This window comes from Urocampus carinirostris, chromosome 18 (genome assembly GCF_059441175.1).
Source record: "Urocampus carinirostris isolate Australia breed hairy pipefish chromosome 18, RoL_Ucar_1.0, whole genome shotgun sequence".
NCBI lineage: Eukaryota > Metazoa > Chordata > Actinopteri > Syngnathiformes > Syngnathidae > Urocampus > Urocampus carinirostris.
In genome coordinates, this window is record NC_142366.1 from 13,958,832 (window position 1) to 13,980,469 (window position 21,638).

The 21,638-nt window shown below is 39.6% G+C and overlaps 1 protein-coding gene across 1 annotated transcript in view; it reads right to left on the reverse strand.

Annotated features, from left to right (window-relative positions):
* Positions 1-21,638, reverse strand: part of flt1 (fms related receptor tyrosine kinase 1) — a 49,075-nt gene that overhangs the window by 1,819 nt on the left and 25,618 nt on the right. Inside the window, exons 11-25 of the mRNA XM_088322462.1 lie at positions 12,898-13,021; positions 12,704-12,812; positions 10,337-10,630; positions 7,611-7,757; positions 7,310-7,542; positions 7,144-7,255; positions 6,147-6,251; positions 5,974-6,087; positions 5,785-5,864; positions 3,972-4,035; positions 3,807-3,907; positions 2,877-2,999; positions 2,698-2,809; positions 1,322-1,421; positions 362-514 (exon numbers count right to left, since the gene is read on the reverse strand). Coding sequence (XP_088178588.1) covers positions 362-514; positions 1,322-1,421; positions 2,698-2,809; positions 2,877-2,999; positions 3,807-3,907; positions 3,972-4,035; positions 5,785-5,864; positions 5,974-6,087; positions 6,147-6,251; positions 7,144-7,255; positions 7,310-7,542; positions 7,611-7,757; positions 10,337-10,630; positions 12,704-12,812; positions 12,898-13,021 — 1,971 coding nt within the window. The remainder of the gene's footprint in view (positions 1-361; positions 515-1,321; positions 1,422-2,697; positions 2,810-2,876; positions 3,000-3,806; positions 3,908-3,971; positions 4,036-5,784; positions 5,865-5,973; positions 6,088-6,146; positions 6,252-7,143; positions 7,256-7,309; positions 7,543-7,610; positions 7,758-10,336; positions 10,631-12,703; positions 12,813-12,897; positions 13,022-21,638) is intronic.

A 21,638-nucleotide genomic window follows, 5' to 3' on the forward strand; every position in this document is an offset into this window, starting at 1 on the left:
TCTTGAAGCTTATCTTCCAAAAGTAAGTTAAACTCAACTTTGTTTACCTTTATCGAGCATATTATTTTAGGAAATTATTATTTTGTAGTACAAAACAATACAGCCTTAAATATACTTATATAAACCTTAAACATACATTCCATACAAAATATAGCACTGAAACAATTAAAAAACACGTCGAAAAAAACCCTAAAAGGGTTGAGTACGTCAAAAAAACGCAAACAGGTTAGCATGTCAATTCATCCAGCATATCCAACAATTAAAACCAGGATTAATTACTCATTTTTATGACACAGATGATCGAGACAAATAGTGCTCAACATACATGAATAAATATGGTAAAAGTCATGATGTCGTGTACCTTAAGTTAGTAACAGCAAATGTCTGTTTTCCTTTGCCTTTTTCATCCCGCTGGATCGTGGCCTCAAATACTTCCCCCAAAGTCTCGGCCAGGTCCGAGAAAGACGGTCTACGAGCAGGTTCGTCCTCCCAGCATGCTAACATGATGCTATAACTGCACAAACACGCCAGATGACATTAGCTAGTTAAGGGAAATCAACATGTCCGTCTCTCCCTCACGCAGGGTTTGTACACCCTTTTCACGGCCAAATTCAAGCACTTTTTAAGGACTTTAAAAGCCAATCTTCCAATTTTTCAGGTACCATTAAAAAAGCAATCCGGTGGGAATCATGTTTTTTGCAGACCCACAAATACGTCTGCGATTTACATATGCGACTCTTAATCATGCTATTATCAAGACATAAGATGTTGAACTCTTGAGAAAATCGCGAATATGTTTGTAAATCTGAACAATACGTGTGTAAAATTTTCCAAACAATCTTTCCCTATATATGTCAGGTGGAATGACAGCAATATGTAGCTTATATTTCCGATTGCAGGGAAAATCTTCCGATTACAATTTACCCCAGGGAAATACCAACTTAATATTGTGTAGGGCCTTTTATTAATGTTTATTGATATGCAACCTTTGCACTAACTAGACATTTCATAGGGCGTAGTTAAGGTGTAGCATGCAACTATCCTCTTGTGCCAAACCCACAGGGGGCGATGATGCTTCATTGAACAACAGCATACAAACTGCCGTTTATCACAAGGGAAGAATAAATGCAATGGCAAAGCGAAGCCACCGAACAGAAGTGTCAGCGTCAGTTTTAAGCCGACTTATTTTTTTTGGTCTAATGTGTGGTCTGTTAAGTCAGACTGCCGGGAAACATGGCAACAAATTCAAGCATTTACAAGAGCATCGCCCAAAATTCAAGCATTTTTAAGGATTTTAAGCAGCCATTTGAACCCTGCTCACATGTCTGCCGTGCTGTAGTCGGGCGCTCGCATCCTGGTTCCGGACTTCAGGCGGCGGCAGAAGTCCTCGTCCACGTTCAGGCCGGGGTACGGAGACGCTCCTAGTGGACATGAGTGGTATTGTGTCACTTTTATTATGCTCATAATTTTTTGGATAGTAGTGCAGTTATCGGTTCATAACATATTTATTAAAAAATATTTATATAAAAGTGATAGGGTGTAATAATTTATCACAAGGGGTAATTTTAGCTAAGAATAGAGCTGAAATGTGTGCATTGAAAGAAGACACACTACAGGCCTCAAGAACACCAATTTTTCAAAATAAGAAAGTCTACCATATTTTCTTGCTTAAGCAAGGATAAATTAGAGTGAGAAAGAAAGAGCAAAAGATAGAGCAAAACTGGGCATACCAATAGCGGCCGAAACTAACAAACAGCTGGAGTTGCTCAGGGCTGGAGTAAGTGGCTAACTCTAGCAGCTAGCGGGATAATTGACTAGAAAGGCCGACAAAAGATTACAAGGGTAAACTATTTGTCAAGTGTCGGGACCCTGAATCCTAAAACTCAGCAACCAACCTGCAGCCAATTGGCTAACAAGAGCGGCTGGAGAAGGAAATGGTGGCAAAAAAAAACAAATCAAAGATGACCAGCTATCAAATGCGGGTGACACGGAAGGACGAAGTAATGGCAAATAACAAAAACAATAGTGGAGCCAAGTGGATAGCATGAGGGGCTGGAAAGGGAAACAGTGAAATAATACAATCTAAGATGACCAGCTATCAAAGGAGAGTGATACTGAAGGACGAAGCAGGAGCAGCAGGAGTTGCTTAGAGCTGGTGTCAGTGGCTAACTGTAGCAGCTAGCAAGAGAATCCACTAAAAAGGCCAGTAAAAGATTAGAAGAGGAAATAACAATTTATCAAGTGCTGGGACCCTGAATTATGGAACTCAGCCACCAGCCAAGTGGCTAACATATGTGGCTAGAGAAGAAAAAATTGGAAAAACAAGCTCCAGATGCTGGGACTCGGCGACTATCACATGCAGGGCTCGGCAGTGAAAGGTAAGAGGCTGTTAGGTGCTAAAAGAACCACCAGGACAAGCTACCCTGGCAAAATGGCTATTCGGGCTTCCGTAATAGTAAAATGGCCACCAAACATGTCAGCTTCTTCAATGGGTGATTTAAGGTGTGTAATATGATTCCAAATCTCTAAACCTAAAATCATGTTTTTGAGGTAGTAAATGTGATTTTGATTGTAATTGGAATCAATTGTGTTTTATTAAAATGCATGAATTGATTTTACACCATTAGGGGTCGCTATTTAATACACACAGCAGCTTTAAGGGCACTGACTTGTGTGTGTGCATGTAAAGGAGCTCACCCAAAGAGAATATTTCCCACATCAGGACGCCAAAAGCCCACACGTCACTCTGCGTAGTGAACACCTTATCGAAGATGGCCTCAGGAGACATCCACTTAAGAGGCAGCCGAGCCTGACAGCCAAATATAAGGCAGCTTTGTTACCTCTGGCGCAACTCGGAAGCGATATCGTGCACTCACGTCTCCCTTGCGCACGTAGTTGGGGTCTTTGTGAAGGTCTCTCGCCAGGCCAAAGTCGCAGATCTTCACCATGTTATCGTCAGACAGCAAAACGTTTCGGGCTGCAAGGTCTCGATGGATGCACTGAAGAGAGAAAAATGAAATGAAATAATCCTTTGTTAATTGCCAATATTGTGACCAAACCCCCGGCAATATGTGAAGCGGTAAAAAAAGAGCCACCAAACCCAACTTGCAGCGATGAGATAATAAACGGCTACATGAGTGCAGTTAATTTTAGGTGGGAATACAATAAAGGCATGAAAAGGCCAACCCTAACAAAAGTCCCCTTCTGCAGAAACATGCGATCAGGTATAATGGATCGCAGCTGCACTAATTAACTTCATTTTTTGGTAAACACCAAAAAAAAGAGCCCCAAGGCTTGACAAAAGTGTGTTCTGCCGGCACCCGCTCGCAGCAATATGCGATCAGGGATAATGGATTGTGGCTTCACAAGTGCACTTCACTTTTTGGTTGACAGAACGAACAAAAAAGCCACCATACCTGACAAAAATGCACTCTGCTGGGCCCCCGCTTAAAACAATATGAAATTGGGGATAATGGATTATGGGCAGAACGGGAAAGAAGAGCTACCAGGCTGGACAAAAGTGTGCTCTGCTGGCCCCTGCTTTGCAGCAATATGCAGTTTACTTATTGGTGGAAAGAACAGCATAAAAAAGAAACTAGCTTGCAGATATATGTGAAAAGTGAAAATGGATTGTGTCTTAAGAGTGCAGCTATCCTTTTGGTGGACAAACAAACAATACACTTTGCCAGGCCACTGCTCCCAGCAATATGCAATCTGGGATAATAGATCATGGAATGTTTTTCAATCTACCATGCATTGAGGGATTCCAGCAGTAATAATAATCTTGTGTGTCATGAACATCAAACCTTGCGAGATGCCAGAAAGTCCATGCCACGTGCCACCTGGAAGCTGAAGGAGACGAGGTCCTCCAAGACCAACGAGGAACCAGAGTCCGATATTTCATCTGCTAGAACATTTCCAGTTACATATTCAGGATTTCGTTATTCGGAAACAGACACATCTACAATTACCTTCCGGGTTATCATCATCAACCGTCGCTGTCCGGATGCCACGACTTGATTTTCCTCGGGCCACCTGGAGCAGAAAACATTTTGAAAACATATTTTGTCTTTAAAGTATTATAGTCTAGTTTTAACCTGCATCGAACATTATAAGATTGTTTGATATATAGTGCCGACAAGTTTAAAATGGAGTAGACACTCAAAATGAGGAGAGAAGACACCAATGGATTTTGAACTTGCTAGGAAGACAGGGAGAGAAGCCTTAGATAAAGGAATTCCAATCTGTTCTCAGGCCTTACCCTGAGCCCTTTCTTTTTTTACATCTCCTAGGGTACAAAAAGGCGTGGATATCAAAGAACAACAACATGAATTGCGATAGCAGCAATGATGTAAAATATGTTCTGCATTTATATAGCGCTTACTATATATATCACTGACTTCCCAAAGCGCTTTACAATGTGCTCCACATTTCCCAATAGCGGCCTTGCAGCCATGTAAGGCGCTAACCTGCTTATTGGGGGTATTAGGGGTTCAGTGTCTTACCCAAGGACACTTAGACGTGTAACACGGACGAGCCGGGATTCGAACTGGGATCCCTTGATGCCAAGACGAGTGCTCTACCTCCTGAGCTACTGCCGCCCCAATATAATAAAATAAATTTTTTTAATGTTTTTTTTTTTAACAATATTGAAAAAATAATAAACCCTTCAAGTGCCTTGTTTTTAGGCCAGTTATTTGCATCTTCATGGTGACCGTAATATGAACATCTGACTCTTATTCTATTTCTTAAAAAAATGTTTTTGCACCCTTATGTATACATCATGCAGGGTTTTTTTGGGCACCTTCTTAATGGTTTTGCTACATACTGTACATTATCCCCTTTTTGCATCTTTATACCATTTTTTCTGTCTTCCTCTCTACATTGTCTTTTGTATATATAAGTGTTTTATGCACTTTAAGGTCAATATTATACCGTACGCTTTACAAAGACAACAGCAACCAGATGATGAAGGTTGTGTAGCCGAGTCAGATCAGGAGGCGTCTCCTACTGGTATCCATGGAAACCAGCACTGTCTTTTTCAAGTCAGGGAGCAAGCCCCTACTTTAAAAAACGTCCTGGAGAGGGTTGGGTGCCCATGACACACCACAAGAAGAGATCCGCCAACTGTGTATATCATGTTGGTTGTTTTGCCGTTTTTGTGCCTTCGTAGCAGTTTTTGGCACCTCTGTTCCATTTTATTATGCACCCCACAAATTATATTTGCGCCTTTCTAAATACATCATGATGTATCGTTTTTAAGCGGTGTGTTAAATGCCTTATGCACTTTTTTGTGCCTTACTATAAATGCAGGATTTTTTTGTGTTTCATTTTTTATCCTCTGTGCTTTTTAGCACCTTCATGCAAATCCTTTGACTCTTTCCTATATACTGGTACATAAGATTTTTTGCATCTTAGAGCTAATATTGTTGCAGCCTCATTTTGTACCCCAGAAAATCATGCAGTTTTCCGCATCTTACTATATTGTATAATGTTTTTAACATTTATCCTTTCATGCCCTTTTTGGTGCCTTCCTATCACTACTTTCATTCCATTTTCCCCGTTTTATGTGCACATTCGTGCGCCATTCTCACATAGCCATAAGTCTTGCACGATGCGCGTTTGACAAACTACCCAGAGGACCAAAAAAAGGAAGTCATGTTTGGGTCCCTCGGTCAAAAGGTCCTCATCACAACCTCGAAACGAAATTGCAGAAGTGACTTGTGTGTGGTTTGGCCTTTTGAGTCTGCACACGATGTTGTGAGACAAGAGTCAGACCCTCACCCTGAATACTGATCTTTTGCTCTTAAGGTAGCTAGACAGGTTCCCATGGCAACAGTACTCCACGATGACCATCAGTGGACCTGTTGAAGCAAACAAATACGCCTTAACTGCCAGCATTGAAATTCTAAACCTAAAATTGTCATATTCCAGATTTAAACCCAATCCTGAATGTGAATGAAACATACAAACCTCCGGGCTCAGTGCAGGCCCCCAGCAGGTTCACAACATTGACGTGGTGTCCAATGTAGTTCAGAATTTTCAACTCGCTCATTAGCGCCCTGTGCTCGTTGGCTGTTGCGCCCTCTGGTGAGTGAAAGGGGAAATAATACAGCAAAACACTATGAACTGAATTGGATCGGTACCTTTGAGCATCTTCACGGCCACCGTCCTGCAGCCGGAGGCGCCGCCCAACCCTGACGCCGAGGCTTGGACAACTTTACCAAAGGCACCACGGCCCAAACTCTTGCCTGGGTGGAAAGAAAATTGTTCATGCCAAAGAAGTACTGATTCGTCAAAGTCTCTCACTCAGCGCCAAATACATATTTCAACACGTTTTTCGGGGTGTGAAAAGCTTGTTTTTTCTGTTTTTCGAGGAATAAGAAAAATATAAACAAAAATATTGGAGGCTTTTCTTCTGAAAGTAGCTGGCAGTTAATGACGATCTTTAAGTAGCTGTACGGAATTTGGACCTTTTCCACTAGCAGACGCCATCTCCTGGCTTGTGTCAATGCAACCTCTGTCAGCTTGTTCATGATGCGTTTTCTTGGGGTTTGAATTGGTGTTTGGATTGTATTTAAAGCCGATCTCTTCTTACTTTTTATGCTAAACCAACAAACAGAAAGAAAAAAACAAAAACAATAAAACGCTGGGACCAGCCTGATGTCACTTTCCAGTACTCCACCCTGCCTCCCATTCCTCCCAACTAATGCGTTCCACCCTGAACAGCTTTGCTAAAAGTAACATAAAAGCAGATAGTTGTGGTGGAAAAAAACAAACATAATGATTCTTTGAACTCAGTTGGGCATTGTTAACACATACTTAAGAGAAAGTATTTAAATTACAGTTTTTAAGGACACCTCAAACGATGCACACAACTTTTAAGTCTTTCTTGTTGTCGCCCATCCTGAAAGAATGTTTTCAGCGAACGCCACCCTGATTAAAGTCGGTAAACACCCACCGCTCTCTTAATTATCCAGCCACAGACAATACAACCCTGATTAATGGAACCAGTGTCCCTCCCATGATAAAGCTATGAGAAAGTCAGAGTATCTCCGAGGCCATCTTAATACATCCTCCTCTTAAATTCCTGGGGGCAAACAAACAAGGAAAATCCTGACATTTCTTCGATTGAAAACGTGCCTAATTTGAGACGCTCTCGAGGGAACTCCCACTGGTTGGCATCATACTGGAGCTGGGTTCCGTCTCCAGGGTCCAGTAGAATTGACAGGTACTCGGGTTTTCTCTGGAGGGGCTACAGCTATGGTTAGACCACGAAGACCACAGGTGATTTTCGCGGCGATCCCACCTGTCGTAGTTTTCGGATCAGGAATGTCAGGAGAAGCCAAAGGAAAGTGGCGGCCACACACGTGCACGCCAGAGTAAGGACCTCCAAGGACGAATTTTCACCATTGACCCAAATGTAGGCGTAGCTCTCCGCAGAACCCCTCTGATTAGTAGCCTGGCACATGTACAAGCCTTGGTCTTCCACGCTGACCCGTTCAATATGGAGAGAGCCCTCTTTGGGTGATAATGCGATACCTGAGGTGGATCAACGACGTCTAAAGACGTCAGTGGCACTTAATATAAAAATAGTGGAAAATATTTACCGGATCCTCCTGATAGCACTTGGTCGTTCTTGTACCACTTGACAACTGGGGTTGGGACCCCGTTGGCAGGACAGCGGAGGGTTACCGAGCTGCTGACGTTCACTGTGCTGTCCGTCAAATTGGCTAATAGCACTGGAGGCTTCAAGGCTGGCCACAAAATAAATTTTATTTTATTATTTTTGATTTTAAAAAAAGTACAATTGAACCTGGAATGCAAAAATAAAAGAAAAAAACATTGATTATTATTATGTTTTTTTGTGAGATTTTCCAATATAAAAAAAGAAACATCGAAGCAAAATGTATTTCATAATATTGTTTTTCAATATTTTTCTTATCTTACAATATATTTGGTTAGTTTTACTATTTTTTTGTTTGTCACTTTCTTGTTTTACTATTTAAAACAAGGAAAAAAGTAGATATTCCAGCTCAATGGTGGTAGGTTTTATTTATATATAAATATATTTCACCATCTTTTCTAGGAAGAAACCAGTTTGAAATATTCATTTTATTTGAACAAATGGTTAATATAAAAAAAAGAAATCAGAAAAAATATTGTGAATTATTTTCAAAATTATCTTTGTGATAAAATAATATTATATATTATGTAGATATAGATAAATTTGATTAAATATATTTTGAAAGTATTTTCAATTCTTATATTTTCCATAATTTGCTTGAATAAAATATTTTTTGTTCAAATAAAATGGTATAATTTAATATAGTAAAACACTCAATTTAGATATTTTAGTTTTGTTTTAATGGAAATAATGGTATACGTGTAGATGTATATATAAAAAAACATGAAAAAAATATTGTGCCATAGATTTTTACCAAGAAAATTCTTGAAAATGATTTGGTTTTTTTTTGCAAAGAATTTAATTGAAAATATATCTTTAATATATTTTGAATGTAAATTTACTATATTTTTGAGAACATTTGTATTCCATCCATTTTAAATGGAATATTCTGGTCAAATAAAAATACAGTATTTGAATACTGTACCTAGAATGAGGGTTTTAATTTACAAGAAAAAAAAAAAGAGTTCAAGAATATAGTAATATAAGAAAATACCATATTAGGTTGTTTGTTAAAGTTATTTAGAAAATGGGACATTTCTTGGGCAGTACGATGTAGATAATTTTCAGTGATTGGGTGACAGATGTTTACAATAATTTTGGAGCCATCAGGGGGCAGTGCAGGCAAGACTCATTGTAAATTTTATCCTGATTCCCCAGAGATATTTGCCAAACCCAAGGAGTAGCACATAGATGTGCGCCTGAAACACACTAGATAAAACCTTGACAAGTTCGCAGCCATTTTGTCAAGTCGTAAAGGCCTGATCGAAAATAAACAATGACCTCAGCATATTTTGACCCCAGTAACCCTGATAGCCAATTTTCTATTTTGGGTTACTCCAGAATGAAACCAAAAAGGAAGCCGACTCATTTTTTGGTCGCCTTGTTTGTGCGGACCCCCCCTTGAGGAAATGGACGTGTCGGACTCTGATTGTTAACGGCGCGAAGCAAAAGTCACTTAAGCGAAGGCGACTGATTGTTTGTTTGCCCGATCTTCCTCCCGGACAACAATTGATGATTGTGCGAAGGTGGGGGTTGGGGTGGGGACCTGACAGTGTCTGATTGGCTGATTGTTCCTGCGGCTCCCGGTGCGGAGGGGGCCCGTAAATGTGGCATTGTGGGAAGTGCCATTGTGTGCTCCTTCCTCCGGAGTCGAGCCCATTCCCACGTGAAAGAGGTGGCGAGCAAAGGCGGGGTGGGGTCTCAGGAAGCCGAGGGGACCCGATTCCCAAACAGGCCGCCGCTCCGTGAGAGTGGCTGCCTTGTTTGTTTGTTTGCGACAGGCGTGCACAAAGACATCCGGATGTCCACAAATAAGGAGGCCGCTCGGGCTCTTCAAGGTCCAGTTCATTAAAAAAAAAACGTCCTCTCTGCCTTGAAGTCATTCAGTACTGCCGACGAGTATATGCAGTGCAGTGATGCCACGTTTATCGCAGGTAATGGAACCCGTGATACGCGAAAATCCGCATCTGCCGGCCCCATAATCTTAGCAAAAGTCGACCGAAGATATTGGATCGCGGCCACTAACGTGAATTTCATTTTTGACGGTCCTGATTGGCAAACTCCTAACAAAAGTGCCTTCTGCAGGTCCCCGCTCGCAACAATATGGCATTGAGGATAATGGATCACGGCTGCACGAGTGCAAATGTGCCGCTAGACCCAATAATTCACTCTGCTGACCAGAGATAAAGGATCACGGCTACAAACACGCATTAAATTTTAGTTGGGCCGGAGCAAAAGTGCCTTCTGATTGTCCCCGCTCGAAGCTATATGCAATAAGGGATAATGTATCAAAGCCGCCAAAGTGCAGTTCACTTTTTGGTAAACAGACCGCAAAAAAAGAGCTTCCAGGCCCTGCAAAAGTGCACTGTAAAAAGAGCTTTTAGGCCTGACAAAGAGCGCTCTGCCGACGCCCTGCTTGCATTAAGAGGAGTTAGGAGATAATGTATTACAGCCTCCAAAGTGCAGTTTACTTTTTGGTGGAAAGAACGTAAAAAAGAGATTTCAGACCTGACAAAAGCGCGCCCTGCCAGACCCCCAGCGCAGATCAATAGGAGATTGGGAATAATGAATCACGGCCACACAAGTGCAGTTTTCTTTTTTGAGGAAAGAACACTTTCAAAAGAATGTGATCGTGTTTTTTTTCCTCACCTGAGACCCTAACATGCGCCACCAGGCGGTCTTCCCACCCGGTGACACGGTTGTGGGCAGCACACACGTAGACCCCCGAGTCCCGTGTACTAAGGTTCTTTAGTGTCAGCTCAAACGAGAGCGAAAACTCTCCTGTGGACGCAATTCCGAGGAGGGAGGTGTCATCCCCGGCGTTGCCCTCCCGATGCCACAAAAGGCTACTGTACAGGTGCTTGTTGGCGCTGCAGGTAAGGCGAAGGTCTCCCCCTTCACGGGGATCTTCGTCCTGGGTCACGGCAAAGCCATCTGGAACATCTGAGGAGAGACGAGAATTACAATCATTTACATAAAATAGGTAAAACAATGTACAATAATAATAGTTGTATCGTAATTTCAGACTAAAAGCTGCAACTCTTTTTACACTAGGTCTTATTATTTTTTTTTTGCATGGTGCCCTCAGTAGTCTGGAATTTACAGCGTATCCAACAAAAAGTAATGAGGAATATCTGTATTAGTCACAGTTATTAAATTGACGACCGTCACATTTATCCTGATGCATTTCATCGGCAAATACCCTAAAGACAATAAAAAAACGTAAACAAATCTACCACCCTTGATGGTCGAATCGCGCCACATTGCCCCCAGTGCTAGTGGTAGAAAAGTGCCAATGCACCTCCATCCTAAAAGGCTTAAGAATCCACACATTTTTTTTGAATCAGACTAAAAACTAAGAATACTCAATGAACGAGCCCGATTGACATTGCGCCACGTGCCGCCATTTTGGACGCTCTTTTGATGTGGCAGCGGGGCTATTGTGGGCCCGAGACAGCAAGGAAAACGCGTTGTATTTACTTTATCCCTTTGAAACTTCCCGTGGAAACGGCTTCGAGAGCTTCCTGGTCGGAGAATTGTGTTTATCTTTCCCGAACACCCCGAAATAAAGCCGAACCGCCAGTCCGAGGAAGAGACGGCGGAAGAGAATCGATAAGAGCCCACGAGTTCCTGCTTCGTCCTCGTACAACTTTGACTGGGACTATTTTGATGACCCGAACCTGAAGAACAAACTTTATGTTAAATGCAGAATTCATCTGAACTTTTTTTCAAGATTTAGGTAGATACTGTAAACCCCGGGGATGGTCCTTTTCAGTAATCCCTCCCTATAATGCAGTTCAACTTTTCACAGTTTCGTAACTTCATAGATTTGCATCGGGAATTGTGTTCTGCAATCTGATTGGCTAAACAGTCTCTATGCTCATTATTATTTGACGGTACAGTAGTGATTGGTAAAAAATAAAACACTTTTATACCGTGCTTTTCTTTGCTAAACAAATGCTTGAGCCTGTAAAAAGGCTTTGTTCTTTGGTTTCAGTGTATAATAACGAAAAAAATAAAGGTTTCTACTTTATGGATTTCCCCATTATTCATTTTTGAACCCAACCCCCGGGATAAAACGCATCACTGCAAGATGTGTAATTATTTCGATGTTATCTAATCATCTGAATGTGTACTACACATAAGTACTACTTACTATACATGCTACAGAGGTGTCAAATTCACTCGGGGGCCACATGGTAGAAAAACCATTCTCACAGGGGCCCGAATAGTAAATGAATGGCATAAAAAGTGAGCCTTAACTGAAAGGCTCGGGGTCTTTGCAGATGCCCACCCAGTGTTTATCAACGGTGTACTGTTAAAAAAAATGCAAAAAAAAACTATTTATTTTCATTACAGCTTATTTATATAGAGGAAACACATGCAGACTGGAAAGTGACCAAAATCGCATCCATTCTACCAGCTTTTTCTTTTTTTTATTAAATTGTTTACCTGAATTTAGGAACTCATATTTCATATATATTTTAGAAATGAGGGAAAGCTTATTTCAACTTCTACAGAGACACATAGGTGCTATTTTTTTTTAATTTAATAATTTTTGTATTGCCTTATACAGCGCGTCCGTGACTTTAATTTTAAGTAAAATAATATTGGGAGAGGTTTCCTTAATGTTCTCAGGTTGATTAATTATAGTCAACAAATACAGCAGGTGCTTTGCAAGTGGCGCCTAGCTTTGGCGACATACAGTGGACACATTTAAAACTGCAAGTCATAGTATGACGTGATGCGGCTTAATCTTTCTCTAGTACTTCTCTCAGCATTGTCTCACGGGTCACATAACATGGCTTTTTCGCAATTGGCTCGCAGCCCATGAGTTTGATACACGTTATATACCATTTTGTAATTGTCTTGTTTTTATCTCAGGTACTAGAGGGCGACAGCTCATTAGCATAGGTTTCCATCCCTGTTTATAGAGCAATATGTGTTTGTGATCCCTGCGTCGGGAAAAATTACGCATTTACGCATGTTATATTCATCATGCGTTACCATGCTCACCTGTGACGTAAATAGGGATGTCCATATGGTCTGTTCCCACAGAGTTGGAGGCCACGCAACGGAAAACGCCCGACACCAGGACCCGGGCCACCGTGACGACGCCCACCGTCTGACGTACAAAAAACACACAAAAAGATGTGTGCATTATATGACTGTATTTCCATATGTTCTCACGCCAGCGTGTCTTGTTCCACCTTGGTCTTCCCCTGGAGGACTTCCTGTTGGCGGGTCACGCTCAGGATGCGGTTGTGTGTGGACGTGGCGGGGAGCCCCTCGCTTATGGGGGTCCACAACGACCAGGATGTTGGAGCTGTGCACCTTCAATGGGGAAAATGAGGAGGAGGACATTCAGCTGTGTTGACATAATCTGGCAGCTGAACACACATATATTTAATTTTGGCTTTGTCATAAATGTGCCGAAAAGCCAAAATGATTAGTCCGCATATGAGGGTACTATTTATTATATGTTTAAAATTAAATACTGTACAGTCAAATGACATTTTTTTCCCATCAATGACAACTGAAAGCAGAGACTGTTTAGCCCAGAGATATGGAAACTGTGATCCACGGGCCTCAATGGTTTGATAGAGTCTTAAATCCTATACCTTGGCAATACATGAGGAAGATAAATAACAATAGCCATTTTTTTCTTGTTTGCATTTACCTGGACAACTTTAGTTTCAATGTCCAGTTGTTTATAGAGTGACCATTTCACTTAATTGGTTTTGAAACACAAAATATATTAATTTACACTACATAGAAATACTTTAATCAAGAGTACCCGGTAATAGTCTCCCGTTTTTAAGCACTAAATTTGACCATTTGCATTAAATAAAATGTTAATAGCTATTAAAATAGTGCTGATTCAAAAGTGTTAATTGAATAAAATTTCATATCATACAAAATAAATTTGAATTTAAAAAAAAATGAAGGCAGCTATTTGAATGTTGGCCAGGAGCGCAATTAAAATGTTTTTATCTAGGGTGGACAACAAGACAAAGGCTAACAAATCAAGGTGAGTGCAATCATTTAGCCTTGAGCAATCTCTTTTATTTCAAATAAAATTACATCGGGATAGGAGTTTGCACGAATATTCTCTTGTTTGATAAATGGTAGTCAGAATATGCAGCTAAATCTGGTAATTTGGACTGTCAAGCAATGTTCCCTCTAATTTTCCACGGGTCTAAGCGTTCACACAAAGTCGGTGAGCAAAGCTGGAAACAACAGTGAGCAACCATAATCCCAAGTGTGGCAAGATAATTAATTATCAAACATGTCCAAAACTTGACATCAAGTTACATTTTGCTGAGTTTCCGGCAATGTAAAAAAATGTTTCACTTTTGAATGAATTGACTCATGTACTATTGCAAAGGTTGTACGGCCTACAAACGTCGTTTGTTCTCACAATTCTTTCACAAGATATCCATTTCTTTTTATTTCCTGATATATTTTGTCGCATAATATTAACAGTTTTGGGGGCTTATTTAGTCGGTTGCAAGATACAGAACTGTACTTAATCACATTTTTTTAGTGGAAGTACAATGTTGGCAGCAAGATTCACTTGATATAGTTGGAAATTATTTTAATGCAACACAAACTTTTTCTTAATTTTTCCGTGTTTTTTTTAAAAAATTCCTTTAAAAAATCTCATTGTGTTTATTCTTTCCGAGCGGTTACTTTTTTTCTTTTTGTTCTCTGTTTACTTTTTTCCTACATTTCTTTCTTTTCTTTTTTTCTGGCTTTTTTCAAAATGTTTCCTTCTTTTTTTCTCTTCCTTTTGTTTCTTTTTTTCTCAGCTTTTCACTACTTTTTCATTTTGGTATTTTTTTTCTTTTTTGTTATATTCCCCCTTCTTTTAAGTAATTTTGTGCATAGTTTTACATAATATTTGGTCATGTTGGGATTAAAGAAGCAAAAACAACCTGAACAGCCGTTTAGGACCCGAAATAGCCGGTTCCTTTTAGTGAGCCGAGCCGAAGAAGCCGCTTCCCCGACAAACTCTACTAACTTTACTCAACTTCGTTCTCCTTCGACTCGACTTCAAAATACCGCATTTAGGACACAACGTCAGGGGGACCCGTGTATTTTTACCTTCATGCACTGTAACTTTGACTTAAGTCGCTTCTTAATTAGTAATTTTGAGCCCTCATTTTTATGCGCCGGCTAGATTTTCTTGTGCGCAGAGAATGTGCAAGCAGTGCACAATTGCGCACGCGCGCAGTTTAGAGGGAACACTGGTGTCAAGTGGCTTTGGCGACATCCAGTGGAGATTTTAAAAAATACAGGTCATTGTTTGAAGAGAAGCAGCTCATTTTTTTATGCTCCCCTCAGCATCTTCTTGTGGGGCGGATTCAATCTGTTGGTGATTGTGATACGACCCAAATAGAAAGCAGAAAAGAATGCACGTTAGTAAAGTTTCTCTGTATGTTTTAATAATCGCCTTACATCCAGTTTAAGTGGGCATGGAAAATAATGCAAATTCTTGAATTTTCAGCAAATACATTTCCTAAAGGAATCTCAGCTATAAGTCATTTAAAATGTAAAATAACTTGAATAGGTATCCAGAATACGAGCAAAGTTACTGTACAGAAGTGGCGTTTGTTCAGCGTTATTTTGCCTCTAGGGGCAGTGTGTTGAAGTGCAACTATTCTGAACACAACAAAAGAAAACAGAAGAAAAGCTGCGCGGTAATTATATATCAAAATAACTTTTTTAAAGTGTATTAATATTTATCTGATTTTAATAGCATAATCTTACCTTTAAGTGTGTCTTTCGAAAGCATTTTTCTTCAAGTCGTCAAAATACGAAGGAAAAAAGCTCCAGAAAAGGATGCTAACGTCGTGCTAGCTTTCGAATTGACCACTCCATTGACTAGCATTCGATTCAGGCTAGTTATGATATAAAAGTGAATTAAATATGGAATTGACCTCATTTTTCTTTTTACATTTTTAATTTTAATGTCTACTTAAACTTTAGAGTTTGAAGGACACCAAGCGACGGCGGAATAAAAGTTAATTAGCACCGGCCTTGCGATAAAAATTATGGTGCCTTCATGGCAATACGACACTTGAATTGTTGTTATATTTTATAGTTAAAAACAATTTAAATCCACAAGGAGTACAAATCATTTCTTTTTTAGAATGATTACTGTATTTGTATTTTATGTAGGAAGAAGAAATAGAGGCTTTGCAGCAAGAATAACATGTTAATTTGCTCAAGGTTTCTAGAAAGAATGGTGCGTATGTATGGTGCATTCATGGTAATAGGAAAGTCTGCCGTTCTGTATAATTATTAATTTTGTCGTTACGTTTAGACAAAGAACACGAGGCGAGAGCACCATTGCAAACGGTTCCTTTTAAAATATAAACATTTTATTTGCTCTTTTGTATAGAAAATAATGAGGCTTTTCAGCAAGAATAACAAATTGCCCCGGCCTTGCATTAAGTATGATGCGTTTGTGGCACTAAGTAACATGTAAACTACAGCAAAGCATTACTTCCATCCATCCACCCATCCATTATCTGCACCGCTTATCCTCAGTAGGGTCGCGGGGGTGCTGTAGTCCATCCCAGCTATCTTCGGGCAGTGGGGAGGGGACACCCTGAACTGGTTGCCAGCCAGTAGCAGGGCACACAGGGACAGACTATTCGCTCGCTCATTCACACCTAGGGACAATTTGGACCGTCCAACTAACCTAACATGCATGTTTTTGGAATGTGGGGGGGAAACCGGAGTGCCCGGAGGAAACCCACGCAAGCACGGGGAGAACATGCAAACTCCACACAGGGGGTTCGATCTCACAACCTCAGAACTGCGCCACCGTGCTGCTCCGAATTACTTATTTTAATAAAAAAAAAAAGTTTTTACAAAGAAGAGACACTACTCATTAAAAATAACTAATGTATTTTTATTTTAAGAGTAAAAAAGGCTTGGTAACAAGTTCCATCCAACCTTTAAAGGGACAGTGTGTAATATTTGAGCAATAGACGTCACTGTATTATTTAATGCAATCGAAAAGTAGTAAATACAAACAAAGTGACCAGACTGCACCATTTTCCCTCAATTTTGTATGGCCCAACCTTTGGTGAACAAACAAACTAGGTAAGAGGAGAAAAAGAAGAAATCAGGAATATAAATACAAGAGAAAGAACTGAAAAAAGAAAGAAAAAGGAAGAAAGGCAAAAACAGAGAAAGAAATACATTTTTTTTTAAAAAGAAGCAAAGGAATAAAAGATTAAAAATAATAACGGAAGCTAAGGAAGATAATATAGAGGAAGAAATAATTAAAAAGAAAACATTTTTTAGGGGTGTACATGAGGCCTCAAAATGGCCAACAACCATGTCAGCTCTCTTTTGGGAAGCCTCATCTTATGTCAAACAAATGCAAATTTTTCACCATACGACTAATAAAATAAATGCATGTTTTTATGTTAGTTGAAGTATTTTTGCTTATTATTTAAATCAAAATTAAGTGTTATTTTACCACTAGGAGTTGCTTAAATAATACATACTGTCCCTTCAAGTATTTTATAAACAACCCCACCTATTTGTATACATATATTTATTTTAACATCCATTCTACATACCTACCTAGCTATTTTTTGTGTGCGTTCCTGACTGCATGTTTGTCCATTTCCCTGATTGTTCTTTCCTTTAAGTGTTCATTGTGTGCGGACCACCCTATGACCTTGTGCGTGACCTTCACATCACGTACGCACACCAACAGACACATACAACAATCCTCTCTCTCCAAATGGAAATACAAGTGTGAGATGTAGCGATAAAAGTTGGTTAGTCACACATAAAGAATCACACCAATCACACCGCAGGCACTCCGTGCGTGTGTGTGCATGTGCGCGACTAACTACACTAAATTCTCACAATAACCAAACAAGAAATTCAAACACAAATATACGCAAATTTTAATATACGAAAAACAACAACTGTTACAAACAATTGCAAAAAAAATAAAAATATCAAACACAAATAAACACGTTTGAATGCAATGAAAACAACAACTGATATGAGCTAATTATACAACAAATAAACAACAACTGAGGCAACCGTTTGCATAAGAAATTAAAAGACCAAAATTGTGATGCGAAAAAAGACACAAATAATTGCTAAAAATAAATCAAACACAAATAGGCAAAATTGAATGCAACAAAAAACAGCAAATGGTGCAAACAATTGCAAAGAGAAACACAAAATAAGCCAATTTTAGCGCAACCAAAAACAACAACTGATGCAAAGAATTGCAAAAAACAACAACAAATAAAAGACAAATATCAGCAAATTTAATGCAACAAAAACTGAAGAACAATTGCAACTATAAAATAAAATCTTAAACAGAATAGGAGAATTTGAATGCAACAAAAAATAGCAACAACTCATAGAAACAATTGCAGAAAAAAATAAAAAACAAATAAGAAAATTTCAATTTAAAAACAACAACAACTGGTACGATTGTAAAAAAGAAAAACAAAATAAGTTGATTTTAACAAATGCAAACGATAGGCAAAAACAAAATAAAATAAAAAAAATAAAGCAAAACAAAAATAAAGCATAAATATAAGCCAAAAAAAAACAACAACTTATACAGAAAAAATTAAACTAAATTAAACCGGAAATGATATAATTGCAAAAAAGAAAACACAAATATAAGCAGACTTGAAAGCAACAAAAAATAACAAGTGATACAATTTGAAAATCAAATAATTAAAATTTATTGCAAAATAACAAATAAAAACAATTGCAATACTGTATAAAAAGAGAAAAAAACACAAATATAGGCAAATTTTACCACCCCCAAAACTGAAATAAACAATTGCAACAAATGAAATAATATTTAATGCTATAAAAACAACAACAGATAAAAAAAAATTGAAAAAAAAATCATCAAACATATGCACATTTTAATGCAACAAAAAACAACAACTGATACAAATAATTACACAAAACATCTTCTTAACAGAGCCATACACATTGTTGTCATTTTCGGGCCACAAGTTAGTCGTATAAAATTCTTAAATACTAGCTCCATATATTACTCGTCTTTATACAAAGGGGGAAGAGTCATATGGGGACACAAAAACCACGTCACGTGTATGAAGGACACTTAGGAGCGCGTGAAAAATAACAAAAACGTCAATATATATATTTCACATTCGAGTTTTGGTTATTGTTTCTCATATACGTCATCCATACATGCACATATACAGTATATACATACACATATACAGTATATATATTATATACATGAACAGTACATAAATACACAAACACACATTATGTATACATATATATATAAAAGAAACTCTGAATTTGTCTTGGCCCTTATCGTCCTTCATGCAAATGGATCATTCCTTTTTCGACACTTCCTACATGGTAGCCCCCTCCCCCATTTTTTTATGTTTTTAATTAACAGAGAATTCTAAAACTTTGTGTCCACTCTCCTCTTCTCTTATTTGGATTTTTGGCTGGAAGGAAAACAACAAAAGGTAAAAACTCACAGCTTTTGTGGATGGGTGTGTGTGATGGGTGTGAGGTTAGGGCTCGGGATTGGGATTTGGATAGGGGGAACACGCACCCGTGATAGTACCACTCTAGGACACAAAAAACAAGAAAAAGGATGCCGATAAATGCAGTTGGTGGATCTAAAGATAACATGGAGTATAGAAATAAATAGTTAAGCAGGTGTTCGACATATATTTACTGTAATCCCTTGTTTATGGTGGTTAATTGGGACCACAACCCCTGACATAAGGAAACATCCCCAAAGTAGTCTCCTCCCCTGCCCGATTTTAAATATTTGCTCGCAGCAATAGTCGGCAGAGGATATGGGATTGCGGCCGCATAGGCGCTGTTCATTTCAGGTGGAAAGAACAGAAAAAAGAGCCGTAATGCATGAGACTAATTATCTCTCTTGGCTTTGACTCTTTTTTTTCACTCTTTTTCAGCAATAGTCAACTTTGGATAAGAATCCGCAGCTGCATGGGTGCTGTTCATTTTAGGTGGAAACTACGGAAAAAAAGAGTAGCCACACCAGACACAAATTTGCTCTCTTGACTCCCGCTCTCAGTAACAATCGACCGGGGATAATGGATCGTGGCCAAAACAGTGCAATCCATTCTAGGTGGGCCACAACGGTATGTTTCTTTTGGTCGAAAGGGAAAAAATGTGCTCTCTGCAATAGTTTACCGATGATAATAGATACCAGAGCATTTTTTCTGAAAAAAAGTGCCTTCAGCCAATTACCGCAGCAATATGGGATTGGGCATAAATGATCACGACAGCACAAGAGCAGTTACTATTAGGTGGAAATAACAGCAGAAAATAGTTACCCCGGCCGACAAAAGTGCACTCTGCCGGTTTATGCGTGCAGCAATATGCGATTGGGGATAAGGGATCGTGGTGCGGTTCACTTTTTGGTGGACAAAACAGCAGAAAAGATCTACCAGTCCCAACTAAAGCATGCTCTGCCTCTCTGCGATTGAAGATAATGGATCGGGGCCGCGAGAGTGTAGTTCATTTTTTTGTGGACAGAACGACAGAGAAGAGCTGCCTTGCCCAATAAGAGCGCCCTCTGCTGGCTCTTGCTTGTTTGGGGTTCACTAAATAAAATGGTTACATTTAGGATATTGTTTTTCATGCCTGGTACAGCTGCTATTAGTCCAGTTTATGTTGGTAAAAATAAGGCAATTTTTAACAGGCCTGTTTCAGTTGCTAGGCTAATGTTGTTTACTTTATTCTAATGACACGTTAGCATTGAAATAGTGATGAGTATCCGGTCGGTTGGAGCCTTTTCTTTACAAAATATTTGAACACGGAGAAGGGAGCTTGAAATAAGCACACTTGACCTCCTTACCGTTTGAGAAAGTGATAAAAATGTCGAATAATATTTGAAAAATTGATTACAAAAAAATAAAACGTAAAATTATGATCAAATTACCTTAGGTTCATCCCAGAATCCACCCAAGCGTGTGTGTCTGTATGTGTGTGTGCATTCTGGCAGTGAAGTGGTGTTCTGTGTGAGAAAGGAGGGGGGGTGCGTCTCAAGAATAGATCAAGTCTTTCGGAAGCAGCCCTGCGCCCCGTTTGAAGACGAAGGGGACAATCACGCTGCTGGGAAGCGCCTCGCGTCGGGAGAGGAAGCCAAACAAGGAGAGGAAAAGCGCTCTGATTTTCGCACAGGAAGCCCAGCGCACCTCCTGCCCGGGCCTGATAAGGAGCGCCGTCGTTCCCATGCGCCGCCGGACCCCGTGCCGAGCTGGGGACCCCCCGGGGCCCCCAGAGAGAGAGGAGCTCCCCGGCTCGCCGTCAAGCTGGCGCTGCGGCCGGGCTGCGGAGAACAAGCCAGGCAAGGCCCGGTGAGGATTGCGACCACACAAAACACAAGCACACAATCACCTGAGAGTGGGTGGAGCGCTATTTGGCAACGTTACAAACGACTTGTCTGAAATGAGTTGCGTGTGTTGGCTCACTATTTGGCAAGCCTAAGATTCCATGATAAAAATTTTATTGGAAAGTTTTCCTTTACCCATACATTAAGACTCACTCGTGAATAGCGCGGAAATCGGTATCCAATTTTATTTTCATTTTCCTCACCTCAAACCTGGGGCGATTTTAGCTCTTGGGGGTGCTGAGCACCCAGATTGTCAAACATGTTTCATTCATTAAAAATACAAATTCAATGATTTACATAAGTAAAAAATAAAATAAAATCACAAATAAATAATTCACCTCCGTGTTCTCAAACACAAGCTGTTTTAATACGAATTTAGTATCATAAAAACGATCCATTCTTGACTTTTTTTCAATAGTAAATAGTTAATTAGTAATCCACCAAAATGTGATGATAATGCGGCCAATCGATGAGGAGAAAATACATGAGAATCAAATGGACTGAACCATTTCTGCATTGGTCACATTTTCG